This window comes from Oryza glaberrima, chromosome 1 (assembly GCF_000147395.1).
Source record: "Oryza glaberrima chromosome 1, OglaRS2, whole genome shotgun sequence".
Classification (NCBI taxonomy): Eukaryota; Viridiplantae; Streptophyta; class Magnoliopsida; order Poales; family Poaceae; genus Oryza; species Oryza glaberrima.
The window spans coordinates 2,230,362-2,244,636 of NC_068326.1; the positions used below are offsets into that span (position 1 = coordinate 2,230,362).

The following is a 14,275-nucleotide window of genomic DNA, read 5'->3' on the forward strand; positions in this document are numbered from 1 at the left end:
ATAAACACGGCGTCCATCCATCCCACCATCTCTCCTCCTCCCCATTCGCGATTAGCCACACCACCACGGCCGCCTCCCCTCCCAAAATAAAAAATTAAAAAAAAAACGAGAGAAGAAGAAAAGCCGAATCATCGAGCCTCTTCCTCCTCCTGCGGTGTCTCCACCTTCCCTGCGTGTTGGCCGTGGTGTGATTTCCCCCGATCCCTCGAAGCTTATAAATACCCAAGTTAACCCCACCCATTAACCCGCATCGAGTTGTCGCCTCGCCGCTAGGGTTAAACCTTTTCTTCTTCTTCTTCTTCCTCCCAACTCATCCCGTGAGAGATTTGAGGGGGCGCGGGAGAGGAGGATAGGTGGCGCGCGGGCGAATCGAACCCCGGATTGATCGAGATTTCTGGTGGGATTTGGGGGTGATTTTGGGGGGAGGGGAGGGGGGGTTTATTTGGGGGTTGGGGTGGTGGTGGTGATTCGATTCAGCGAGGCTGGGGCGTGGGGGCGGGCGATCGGGTCACTGGAGTTGTCCCAGCTGGCTTCGGGCCATGGCTGGGATGGATGGCGGCGGGGGCCCCTCCGACGCGCCGCCGGAGTTGTCCACGCAGGAGCTCATCGAGCAGGTCCGTCTCTTTCCTCTTGATCCGTTCCGTGCTCGATCCCCCGCAACCCGTGCCGGTGGTTATGTCGTGCTGTTTTTTTATATGTTTGTGACTGTGAATTGTTTTGGTTTGTACCAATCATGGATTGGTGTTAGGAGTTGCTATGCATAACACCTGCAGGAGTTGATACGTAGAGCGCATTTATGGTAGAATTCAGAATACGCGAAATCAGAAAACTCTCGTAACACACTTTTTATAACCAAGCATGGATTGGTGTTAGGAGTTGCTATGTAGAACACCTGCAGGAGTTGATATGTAGAGCACATTTATGGTGGAATTCAGAATACACGACTCTCGTATGTAGTAGGACACACTTGTTTGTACCAAGCATGGATAGGTGTTAGGACTTAGGAGTTGCTGTGCAAAACACACTTTTGGTAGAATTCATAATACACGACATCAGAAAACTCTCGTATGTAGTAGAACACACTTTTGGTAGAATTCAGAATACACAAAATCAGAAAACTCTCCTACGTAGAACACACTTTTGGTGGAATTCAGGATATACGAAATAGCGGTTGTTTCGCAGCTAGTAAATTATTGTTTTAGCTGTGCGTGTGTCAATTGTTTTTTTTTTAAAAAAATAGAAGTATTGTCCTTTCATAATGCGAGGAGCAAGAATCTCCAGCATTGCGCGTGTTGAATAAGTTGAACGGAATCATACATCTTTTTGTAATGATTAGAGATTTGCTTCATAAGGAGTTTCGGTGGTTATTAGGGTAAGTAGACTTTTTGCTGAAATCTTTGAACTTCTCTAATGTACCTGGCATTGTTGCCCCACTGCAGAAACTGATTCTCTTTGGAGTTCCACAAGAACAGCTTCAGGAACACCAAGAAGGCTTACTCATTTACTTGGAGGAACACAAGGAGCTGATTCCTGAAATCGCCAAGCTCGTCTTGTCAGTTGGTGCTGATTTATTGGAGGCCCGGAAAGCATCGAATAAGGATGGTGACAGCAGCAACAGTGAAGCATGTGACGAGATTTTGTCTTGGTTACAGTGGTTAATGTTCAACAATGAGCCACACGCGATGCTTGATGACTTGGAACGTAGCACTGCAGGGGAGCGTGCTGTCTGTGGATCTGTTTGGGGACAGAATGATCTTGCTTATCGCTGCCGGACCTGTGAGCATGATCCCACATGTGCAATCTGTGTACCATGTTTCCAGAACGGCAATCACAAGGACCATGATTACTCCATCATGTATACTGGTGGTGGATGTTGTGACTGTGGGGATACAACTGCCTGGAAGCGTGAAGGGTTTTGCTCAAGGCACAAGGGGGCCGAGCAGATTAAACCACTTCCAGAGGAGCTTGCAAGTTCTGTAGGGCCTGTGCTGGATGTGCTCTTGCAGTTTTGGAAGGAGAGAATATGCCTGGTTGAAGGTCCGCCACACGCAGAGGGTGATGGTGGTAACTCGTGCAAGAGGGTCGCTGAAGAATTGACAACTTGTGTTGCTAATATGCTGCTTGAATTCTGCAGCTGCAGTGAAAGTCTTCTTAGTTTTGTCGCCCAAAGAATCCGTGAATGTCCAGACCTATTAGATGCATTGACGAAGGCAGAAAGGTTGCTGGACAAGAAGGCTGTTAAAAAATTGCATGAGTTGCTTTTGAAACTTATCAGTGAACCAGCTTTTAAGTATGAGTTTGCCAAAGTTTTTATACACTACTATCCTGTTACATTTGGGGAAGTTATTAAAGGGTGCAACGATTCTCTGTTGGAGGAGTATCCTCTGATGCCTACCTTTTCTGTGCAAATATTCACCGTGCCTACGTTGACTCCTAGGCTTGTGCGTGAGGTGAATTTGTTGGGAGTTCTTCTTGGATGCCTGACAGATCTATTTCTTTCTTGCATTGGTGAGGATGGCCATTTACAGGTATGCTTGATTCATCCTATGGCTTGAAACTATGTTGACCCAGTTAGCGTGTACTATTGGTATTTTCTTTCAAGTATAAGATGACTGCTGTTGGTACATTTTGTGCCAAGCATGTTTGTTCGTCTGCTTTTGATATAATGTTAATGACTCAATGTTAATCATGTGCCATCAATCCTGAGTCTGTTTTATTCCATCAATAATTAGTTATACTAGCATCTCGCAAGCTTATGCATAAAGGAAATAAAGACGAGTTACTTGGATAACTGGGAATGGGTTTGACAATAGGCACTAGCATTATTGGCTTTTAATAAATTTATATTGACATAGCCAATGAGTCTCTGAAATATTTGTAGATATCTCTGATGCCTTATAGTTCTTGTGAACCTGATTAAGGTTTTATTTGTTGGGCCTTCTATCATTATTCATTGATCAACTATGCACTGTGATTCATATAGTATAATATGATTTCATACGGTCATGAAAGTCTTTGTACGTTGTTATTTGCAGACAAACAAATGGACAAACTTATATGATGCTACTGTCAGACTATTGGAAGATACACGTTATGTCCTTAGTCATGAGGAAGTTTCTAAATATGTTGCTTATGAGAGGCCTGATTTAACAAGGTCATGGATTAAGCTCCTGTCACTTGTACAAGGGATGGATCCTCAGAAGAGAGTGACAAGTATTCATGGTGAAGATGAGAATGAGAACCTATCTGCACCCTTTGTGCTGGGACACTATCTTGGAGTTTGTCATGGTTCTTTGGTGAAAGGAGCATTTGCTCCTCCCGAGCAACATGAGTCAACTGATGTTACTATTTGCTCCACTGCAACAAAAAGCATAGAAAGTTCTGAGAATCAGCGGCTTGCAAAAGTGGGAAGGGTCTCCCAAAATAGCTCAGTGTGCAATTTAGGCAGCAAAGACAGTTCTTCAGTCGGTGGATTGCCACCGCCTGCTGCCTGGTTAATTCTTCAGTGCCTGAAAGCTATTGAAGGTTGGCTGGCACCAGGTATAGCTCTGAGGGGCAAGTTATCTTTCCTTGATGCGAGCAGTAGTGATCCTCACAATTTTATGGCTTTGCTTGAGGAGCCTTTGACTTCTAACAAAGGCAAACCAAATATAAATATTGCTGAAGTGAATGCCAAGATAAATGAAGAACCCCGACCAGGTGATATTGCAGATATTCCTGAGTCATTTAGTTCCTCTGTTCAAGATCCGGACAATCTGATGCTAATTGATCAAATAGGGTTGCCTCATCCTAGTAACATGGCAGGCAAAAGAAAGATGCACGAAAGTAGCAATGCAGCAGATACACAATTGCACCCTGAGAATGCCATTTCTTATACTATGACTGACGGCAGCCTTTTGTATGCCCACCCTGATTCTAGAATTGAGGAACTAGGTATAATCAACACAGTAGGCTGGCCTCATGTTGTTTTCGATGTCAGCTCACAAGAAACATCATTTCATATCCCTTTGCATCGTATGCTTTCTTTCCTATTGCGGAAGGCAATGGGGAAATGTTTTGGAGAGGATGTCAAACCTGGGCATTGTTCAGTTGTCCAGACCAATGAGTTTTTTTCTCAGGTACTTAGAGGCTGTGAACCCTATGGGTTTGCGTCAATTGTGATGGAGCATCCATTACGACTAAGAGTATTTTGCGCACAAGTGCGTGCTGGAATGTGGCGTAAGAATGGTGATGCAGCTATACTGAGTGCTGAGTGGTACCGCTCTGTGCAATGGTAATTTCATCGTGACCTTAAGTGAGTTTGTTGTGTTCAATTAATAGTCCTGAAGGTAATAATGTTACTCGTCTTTCCAGGCTTGAACAGGGTTTGGAGTCTGATCTGTTTCTTCTTCAATGCTGTGCTGCACTATCTTCTCCTGAGCTTTTTGTTAAGACCATTCAGGAGAGATTTGGACTGTCAAATTATACGTCTTTGGATCTTGCGGAACAGAATGAGTAAGTCACAGGTTGCTTTATCATGACAGATAAACTTCTATTTCTGTCATATGTTGTTTTTCGTACCACATGTAGCTACAATTTAGCTTTTGGGGTTATTACAATCACCTTTATTTGTGTCGCAATCAAGCACAGCTATAATGATCACAGAAGTTGAAAATGAACCTGCACCTATAGTTACTTTCTTGTTCTCCCTCTTGTTTTCTCTTTTGGTTTTGCAGAATGTTATATCTGTCTTTACAATTAAGGAAAAAACCGCAACCATTTTCTTTTGTTTGTGGTTTTATGGTGAATGAAAGTAGTTGGCCTCATTTTGCTAAACGTGCTTTGATATTTGAAAACCATTTTGCACTGACTGGCCCCACGCCGTTTATTTACTTGAATACTTGAGTGATGCTCAGATTCTCAGTTTGAAAGGAGGTTTATGATTTCTTTGTAGATTGCTTGTTCCTTTTCTAATATTGTGTCATACTATGCCCCGTGGCATTGCTGGCATGACCCTGTGTGGCATGTTATCACGAGTGAAATGTAACAGCACCTTGGATTAAGCAGCGATTGTTATAAGGAGATCTAACTGTAGGTTATTTTGGTATCTTATTTCGTAGTTAGACAATTGATTTTTTAGATTAATCTTATACACGGCATTGAACCAGAATAAAAGGAGGTTCCTTTTAGTTTGTCTGTCTCCCTGCCATTGTGGTCTGGTTGCCTCCATGATGTCATTTGAGCTGCTTGGGTCCAGGGACATGTTGATCAGGCACATACATTATATTATCATACATCAGCTTTTAGTGAAATGCCATTGTCTTGCTGTGACTTTTCATCTCATTGCTGTGACATTCATCTCATTGTTTTCCTCAGCTGTCCAAATTAGTTATGTACTTGAACTTTTGTCAATTGAAGAAATTTGTGATGTCAAATTAGGCTGACAGCATACCCTTTTACAGGTATGAATCAGTTCTTATGCAAGAAATGCTAACTTTTCTCATACAATTAGTCAAAGAACGTAGATTTTGTGGGCTTTCCACATCAGACAATTTGAAAAGAGAATTGATTTATAAGTTAGCTGTTGTGGATTCCACACACAGCCAGATTGTGAAGTCTCTTCCCCGTGCCCTTTCGTCAAGTGACCAGCTTCAGAATGTTCTGGATTCACTTGCAGTTTATTCTAATCCATCTGGCATGAAGCAGGTTTGAATCCTTCAAATTATATTACATGCTTATGAAAATCTAATTTTATTTTTGAACGTATGTTTTATAACAAAGGTTATCACAGGGTAAGTATGTACTTCGCAAAACATTCTGGAAGGAGCTGGACTTGTATCATCCCCGCTGGAATTCCAGGGAACTACAAATTGCCGAGGAGAGATATTACCGTTTTTGCAAAGTATCTGCTCTCAATGCTCAGCTACCTCAATGGACACATGTTTTTAGGCCCCTGCATAATATTTCTAAAATTGCAACATCGAAAGCTGTCCTTCAAATTGTTCGCGCTGTTCTGTTCTATGCTGTTTACAGTGATCCATTATCTGTATCACGTGCCCCTGACAACGTCCTTGTGACTGGTTTGCACTTGCTTTGGTTGGCACTTGATATATGTGAATCGGAGAGCAAAAGGTATGCCAACCAATATGGTATGGATATAGTGCAGCATGATGATGAATCATGGGTTGTCCTGTCATCTTATGCAGAAGAGGCTTTTCCCATATTGACCTATTCTACTGAACTAGTACCTCCAGTTTCTGGCAAAGTGAAGAATGAGAGCATGCTTACCTTGCTGGTTTCATTAATGCACAAATACAAGGAAGAGAATGATATCTCCTTTTCTGGATCCAAGTACTGCAATATTCCATCACTAATTGAGAGCTTGTTAAAGAAATTTGCCAACTTAAGTAAGGAATGCTTTTCTGCAATAAGACAAATGGCGCCGCATATAGTCCCGTCCATGCCACAGGATACCAGTTGCAAACAAAATCCAGGATCTTCAGATTCTATGGACAAGAAGGCAAAGGCGCGCCAACGCCAAGCTGCAATCATGGTACAATCTAATTATATTCTCAAGCCATCTCATATTCAAGTTCAATTATGTTTGTTGGATGGGTTTGCTAAGCTATTACGTTGATTTTCTTTATTATAGAAATGCTAGGTCTGCAGTTCCCTTGATTGCCTATTATTTTTTTTCTCCTTTTTTAGGCTTTGATCCATAAATAGTTTACTTGTCTTGATTGCAAATTTACTTGATGTTGGCATTTCTTCATTTGCGTTATTATATATTGTTATATATTAGGCAAAAATGAAAGCAGAACAGTCGAAGTTTGCTGAAAGTATGAAGTCATCAGGAAGTGAGGGGCAGGATGTTCCAATGTCTGAGCCAGATGTGTCCTGTTCAACTGGTGTAGTCTCAGAGGAGTCGCTGCCAGTTTGCTCCCTGTGCAGGGATTCAGATTCTAAAAGTCCATTGTGCTATCTGATTCTTCTTCAGGTAACCGTAGTTTGCTTGGCAAATGGATTGCTCTATCAATTATGTTCACATCTACATGAAATAGTGATTGCCATTTTGTATTTTTTACCCATTTCTGTTTTGTGTTAAAAACACAAGCGGATAGGATTAATTATAACTTTGCTAGTATGCTGTATGTGTGCTGGTGCTTTTATACATGCTTGCTTACATGTTATATATTCCAGAGATCTCGACTTGCAACCTTTGTTGAGATGGGTCATCCCTCCTGGGAAAATCCAACTAAATCAAACAAGATATCTGGGTCCATCAGAAGGGAAGAATCAGCTGATCCCTCGGGTGCTTCTTCTTTTAGTTCGGAGGAATTCATTGCTGATACAGCAGTAGAGCCTTCATTTGATTCAGATGCTATGGAAGTTGATGCGTTCCTTGATTTCTCAAATGAGCAACATCCACTCATTCGATATATATCATCTTTGCCTGGTGTGTACTCTAACAGCAATGCTGGTGATACCACCTCTCTTGAGACAATTGAGGATGATGTCTGTAAGACTATTTTAGATCATATGTTTGGGCCCAACAATGTAGAAACTAAAGATGATGAACAAACAGTGAATACTTCGAACCTGTCAATTGGCTCCAAGAAAAACAGAAGCCCCAGAAGTTCTGTGCTGGGAACATATGTTAATTGTCTTTCAACAAAACACCTTCATCCGTCCAAATCTTCTGGTTCAGTTACAAGGAACAGATTTGGTCCTGTTGATTGTGATGGCATCCACATATCCTCTTGTGGACATGCTGTACACCAGGAATGCCATGATCGATATTTATTCTCCTTGAAACAAAGGTAAGCTGCACTCAAAATTTATTTAGTTCAAGTAAGAAATTCTTTATATTGCATCGTGTGCGTATTGTGTGGTACCATATTTGGATGAGAATCTCGCACTTTTAGCAGTGCACAACTCGACAATTGGTAGCTTCTTGATTTAACAATTATTCATCTGTTCAATTTGATAGGTCACCTTCTCAGCTTGAAATGAGAATATGTACTACTACCTTACACTTTTAGACTTTTAGGAACAATTGTTGACTGAAAAAGAGTGGTGTCTCATATTTTATGCCAAGCTGCTTACACTTCTGTTGATTGAACATTTGCAGATATGTCAGGAGACTTGGTTTTGAAACTGGTCATATTGTTGATCCGGATCTGGTATTTTCTACCTATACATTTCATAACTCTCTCTCTCTCTCTCTCTCTCTCTAACTCAGTACCTTTTTTCCAGGGAGAGTTGCTGTGTCCAGTCTGTCGCAGATTTGCAAATTCTATTCTTCCAGCATCACCTGATTTCTCTAGTAAATCTTTGAGGAAGACGATGCCATCTGTTCAGATACCGTCTGAAGCTCCTCCTGCGTCATCATGGATGACGACAAGTAACTTACAGTTCCCTCATGCACTCTGGCTTCTTGAAACTGCTGGAAAAATTGTTGGACAAAGCAAGTTTTTAAAAGCTTTAAGTGGGAAGGTCAATGATACTACAGAGCCAGCTCTAGATCCTTCCCTACGAAGATTGTGTATGCTTTACTACCGTCGTAGCCACAACAGTTTTTCAGCATCTGAAAGGCTAAACCCATCCCTATTTCTCTGGGATACACTAAGATACTCTGTGGTATCTACAGAAATTGCTTCTCGTGGTAGAATTGCAAGCTATTCTGAATCGAAGTCATGCATAGAATCTTTACGCCATGAACTGAATTCATCAAATGGATTTATACTGTCTCTGTTATTTCGTGTTGCTCACTCTGCGAGAAATTTGAATCGCCTTGAGGTTCTTTTGAGATTCGAAGGTCTACAACTGTTAGCGAGCTCTATTTGCTCTGGCACTTCTGGTGATAAAGATCTTCTGAATGCCACTAAGCGGAAAGGTATATAGTGCACACTTAATTTCCCATCTCCGCCTCTAAATATTATTCACTGTATATGTTTCAATATCAATGTCATACTCTTGTTTCTGATAATTATAATGGCAAATGTTAATATATTAATGCAAGAAGTGTTTGATAAATGTAATCTGACAGCCTTAAGAAACCAAAATGTCATAACAAGGTAGTTTGATGCACTTCTAGAATCGGTGTTCTTTTACTCGGGCTCTTGTTTCACAGGAAACTCAAATACCTCTATATTTTGTACTGTTACCCAGATACGGGGATACAGATACGTGATACGGGGATATGGCATTTTCTAAGAAACACGAATACGGGGATACGTCTATACATACACACAGACACAGAGAGAGAGAGAGAGGGAGAGGGAGAGGGAATAAAAAATACAGAAAACTGAATAATAAGTGTAGAATACTAAAACACCCAAATTGGTTCTCTCTTCCATCGCCCCGCTGCATCAGCAGCCACACTAGCAGTTGGAATGCTAGATGCATTACCATTCAAGCTTCCATCAATATCCATCGCATCTAACAAGATATGTCACTAGTAGTCTTGTAGTACTAAGAAAGTAAGATCTGCAGTGGACCGGAAGAACCAAGTACTAGGCAGCACAGGCTGTGCGGCTATGCCTGGTTGCGGAGCTGTGGCAGCCGGCTGCCAGTAGAGACCCTGTTTCAGATGGTGGCACCACGATGGCCGGCGGATGGCGGAGGCACTGCGGCATATGGCGGCACCATGACGGCCGGTGGATGGCGGAGGCGCTGCGGCATACGGCTGCACCATGACGGCCGGCAGATGGCGAAGGTGCTGCGGCATAATGGCAGTCCTTGGTGTCCAGCATCATCGTTGCTGCGCTTTGTGAGATGGGCGTCGTCGTGTCGAGGCCAGGAGATGGCGGCGGCACATTGATCGTATCGAGAGCATATCCTGAATTATTCTGTTTATTTGAAAACCTTGTTAATCAAGAATATGTATGGGATATGTATCGGAGGGTATCCGATCTGTATCCTTATCCGAGAATGTATCTGATACGGATACGTGAGCTGTGTGCCGTATCTTGCATCCTAGATTCTGCATGTGCATTTTTAATTGCATATACATTATGCACGATATCATACTTGAATATCCCCTCACATTTTTTCATTTTCAACAGGCATTATGCCACCGATGGGTGACCCCACTAGTGAGGGTGGAGTCTTCCCTGATATCCAATTTTGGAAACAATGTGCGGATCCAGTCCTTGCTCAAGATCCTTTTTCATCATTGTTGTCAACTCTTTTCTGTTTACCTGTTCAGTTTCTAATGTCCACTGAATTCTTCATCCCTTTCGTCCACCTATTCTATGTTGTTTGTGTTGTTCAGGTATGCTGTTTTGCCTTCTCCTGGAATGTGCATATTATCCTTTTTTATTACTTCATTACATTTTATGGCATGCATTGTGTTGTAGGCGTTGATAACATGCTATGGAGAAGAAACATTTGACAGATCAAGTTTCAGCAACTGCCTCCTTAATGATGTTTGCCAGACTATGACAACAATTGATATTGCTAGAGAATATTTTGTATCCAAACACATTGATCCTTCTTGTCACCCAAAAGATATGGTCCGGAGATTGACTTATCCGTATCTTCGGAGGTGTGCGTTACTATGGGAGCTTCTAAGATCGTCTTCCTCAGCACCTTTGTATGACAGTTCTAATATCTGGGAAGGATCATCACATCTTTACTTGAGTAATAGCGCGGCAGACTCACTGGCAGTGGAGCTGAATGGGATAAGGGAATTGGAAGACCTGTTTCAGATTCAGTCACTGGATCCAATTCTCCAAGATGAATCTGTACATATGCTTGCGTTAAAATGGTCACAACATTTCTGCGAGGATTACAAAACCCGTAAATATAGAGGCGTTCATTTCTCTACCCCAGCAGTGCCATTTAGGCTGATGGAGTTGCCTCCTGTCTATCAAGTTCTCCTGGAAAGGTTTAATCTGAACCTAATTTTGATTGATTCCCTCCCTTTCTGGTTCTGGGTCTTCAGGAACCATATATTGCTTTTAAGGCTGAAGGCTAACACTTACTGTTTTTCCCATTAGATATGTCAAGATGCAATGCCCTGATTGCGGTTCAGTGCCTGATGAACCAGCATTATGTTTACTTTGTGGCAAGCTATGTTCGCCTAGTTGGAAACCATGCTGCAGGTGATGGTGTTCATTTAGTTCTTGTTTCACTCTTGCTGATTGTGTTTTAATTATGAAGTGAGGGTAAACCTTTATTTTGTATATTGTGTGTAGGACTGGAAAGTGCCTTAATCATGCGTCTCAATGTGGTGCTGGCGTTGGCATATTTCTTTTGGTTAGGGTATGTATTAAGTTGTGACTGCATATCATTCTTGTTATCGGTGTTGAGATTGCTTTCTTCAATTTTGTTGTCTGTTTTGTGCAGAAAACAACAATACTGTTGCAGCGATCTATTCGTCTCGCCTTTTGGCCATCTCCCTACCTTGACGCCTTCGGTGAGGAGGTACTGGATTAATTTAAATACTGAATAGCTTTTTGCTGGCACTAAAGCATGTTTATTTGCCTCACTATCCCCGCTTGCCTTGCTATCCTTGCATTCTTGCGCCAGCATGCTTCTATGCTAGTGTGCCTCATGAAATTATGCTCTTGAATGGACCTTGGCTGAGCAATCTTCTCCACCCATAATTCGATGAGCAATTGTAAGATCGAACACTAACTGCCTTGATGTAAAATACCATCATCAAATGAACTGAAGAATTATCCTGTCAATACCGTGAAGATCCCATTGACTGAAACCAGACGTAACTTCTCTTTACTGCCACTGTTGAGTATACATACACGGAACCAGGGCAGGGTGCTGTGAAGATTTTTTACCTGTATGCATATCGTTTAAAACATTGCACCTAGGACGGATTGATGGCATATGATTTGATTTCTTGATGGGATGAATTAGAGTATAGGATGCATGCCTTGTAGATTATTGAGATATTTCCTTGCAATGCAAAGAAGCTATAAAGGTTAGGGTAATGCTACAAGGATGAGGCTTGTTCTCACCTGAGGTTGGGGCATATGCTACCAAGGATGTGTGAGCCAAACGACCCCTTGATGGCCTTGGGCAATGCTATGGGTAATTTCATTATATGTGATCCTATGCCTTTTTTCTTCTCATGTATTGCTATTTGGTTGCAGGATCATGACATGCACAGAGGAAAGCCTTTGTATCTAAGCCAAGAAAGATACGCAGCCCTCACATATCTGGTAGTAGGCTCACCCGCCTTTATTAACGGCTCCATTTCAATCATCAGGAATTTTCGAATAACATGCCCTCCTTTTGACATGATAGGTGGCATCTCACAGCCTTGACAGGACTTCTGAAGTACTTAGGCAGACAACCATCAGCATTTATGGATCTGATTGAGTGCAGTGTGCTGTGGGACAATCTCCAAAGGTCTGTATCATCTATATTTTGTTAGTGTTTGATTCTGGAATACCAAAAGCTGGTTTCTTCCCTTTTTATCAAATGATGTTAATCAGTATTTAAATCAATGAGGCCTTATATCCTCCCCAGGATTGAGATAACCGGCAGATTGCCCTGCCCAAGTAGCTACTGCTATTACTACTCATTTATGCATTCTACCCTATTCTGGCTGGGTGTCGTTAAGGGGATGAAAAAGTTTACATCTCCATGGTAGTCAGTGGTGACCACCCAACTAAAAAGTTATGTCCCAGCCATCCAGATTATTCTAATTTACTTAGTCACATTATTTGTCAGTATTACTCACGCCAGGCTGATACCATAGTAGCAATCCATAACTCTCACCAATTACCATCTTCTACCAAGGCAACTATTGTTAGAAGTAGAAACTATAACGAGAGATGAACTGACTGACAACTACTGTAAAAAGTAGAAACTATAACGAGAGACGAATTGACATAGCTGAATGGTCTGCAAGGCTTCTTATTTACAGAAGATTATGAACATCTTCCTTCATTCTTGTTTATCAGTTATGGATAATCACCACAACCTAGTCTATAAACAATATTGCCATATTGCAATGTGAGTGCTTTTTTTCTTAATATCAGTTTATTGTGTTTTGTCGATAGGATCTTGTGATGTGAATATTTTCTGGAGCTGTGCGGATGCAATTTGGGATCAATGCTTTTTAATGGTAACAACGCTTCCTCACACAAGGTATAACCACTATGCTCTGCTCATGCATGTAAATGCCGTTGTGTTGTACCGCGTTGTTTCTGTCGTCTGATTCATCTGCTCATCCAGATGGCACTGTTCTTCAGCTCTCTTGTCCAGGCGTGCCATGGTTATGCACTGGTGGTTGCGCAAACTGTACAGTGATCAGATACTTTTCTTTTTGTTGATGACTTGGATAAATAATCTACTTTTCGCATTCGATGTCTGGATGGATGGTTGGAGTCGTTGGACTGCTGACCTTGTAAACATTCAACAATTTACCGCCTGGTCGGTCTGTACAGTTTACAATTCCCCTAATCGATAGTTTGTCTTTATAGTAGGGGAGCGTATCCTATGCACACAGGCCCTCGTGTGTACACACCATGTACACCAACTAAAAATTATCATAAAAAATTCTAGGAAAATTCTTACATGTACTTTCAATAGTATTACATCTACGTGCAAAGTCGCATCTTCAAATTCATTCTACATAGAGAATAACAAAAAAGATAAAATTCTGACAAAATTGTAACCTTAAAACTGTCAGATTTTTTGTTTTTTTTTGTTACGGCTAAAATATAATGAATTTGACGTTAAGATTTTAACCCTAGGTGTAATACAATTGAAAATATGTGTATGATTTTTTCTAGATTTTTTGGTGACATTTTTTAGTTGGTGTGCACGTGTGTACACGTGAGGGCATGTGTGCATAGGATATGTTGCCTTATAGTAGTAACTATATTTTGTTTAATCATTGAGCGTTCCCACAGAGGTACTTATTCGTTGTAGATATCACAGATTTATTAAACTTGTAAAATGATGATGCACGATAAGTTCACATAGTACACGGCAACTATCTCAAGGACAGTTAAAAATCTGTAGCTTGTAGAAGTTACGTCGAAGCCATGGGTACCAAGGTCTTGCAATCTCCATGGCCGACACAAATGACGTCCCAACAATTCAGGAGCTGGGTCTGTTGGGTCTTGGAGGGGAGAGGCTGATCTAAATTGTATGCGCTGATGTCTTTCTTGGCTCGGGTGAGTGCGAGTGCAAAGAAGAGGGGGGCTCGGCTCCGATGAAGGAAAGGTTCTTGCTAATCATTATGGTTGTGGGCCAGATGCGGTAGAGGACCGGAGAAAGGATGTCAGTGGGCAATTCCACTCCGCTTATTAGTTCATGG

At 41.6% G+C, this 14,275-nt stretch overlaps 1 protein-coding gene across 1 annotated transcript; it reads left to right on the plus strand.

The window, feature by feature from the left end:
- The first annotated feature begins 29 nt into the window (after positions 1 to 29).
- LOC127778287 (E3 ubiquitin-protein ligase PRT6) lies at positions 30 to 13,435 on the plus strand. The gene is made up of 19 exons (XM_052304870.1): positions 30 to 614; positions 1,440 to 2,528; positions 3,036 to 4,273; positions 4,354 to 4,494; positions 5,442 to 5,685; positions 5,771 to 6,532; positions 6,782 to 6,976; positions 7,180 to 7,799; positions 8,111 to 8,162; positions 8,236 to 8,875; positions 10,047 to 10,255; positions 10,341 to 10,870; positions 10,983 to 11,087; positions 11,181 to 11,247; positions 11,332 to 11,409; positions 12,096 to 12,164; positions 12,250 to 12,354; positions 13,011 to 13,098; positions 13,186 to 13,435. The coding sequence occupies exons 1-17, from the start codon at positions 540 to 542 to the stop codon at positions 12,322 to 12,324; spliced, it is 6,189 nt and encodes a 2,062-aa protein (XP_052160830.1). The 5' UTR covers positions 30 to 539; the 3' UTR covers positions 12,325 to 12,354; positions 13,011 to 13,098; positions 13,186 to 13,435.
- The last annotated feature ends 840 nt before the right edge of the window (positions 13,436 to 14,275 follow it).

Bases quoted from the DNA above. Each gene is read 5' to 3' on its own strand.
- LOC127778287 (XM_052304870.1), top strand. From the start codon at position 540: ATGGCTGGGATGGATGGCGGCGGGGGCCCCTCCGACGCGCCGCCGGAG. The intron at 6,977-7,179 runs GTAACCGTAGTT...TATATATTCCAG, and splicing joins GCTATCTGATTCTTCTTCAG to AGATCTCGACTTGCAACCTT. The intron at 8,163-8,235 runs GTATTTTCTACC...CCTTTTTTCCAG, and splicing joins ATATTGTTGATCCGGATCTG to GGAGAGTTGCTGTGTCCAGT.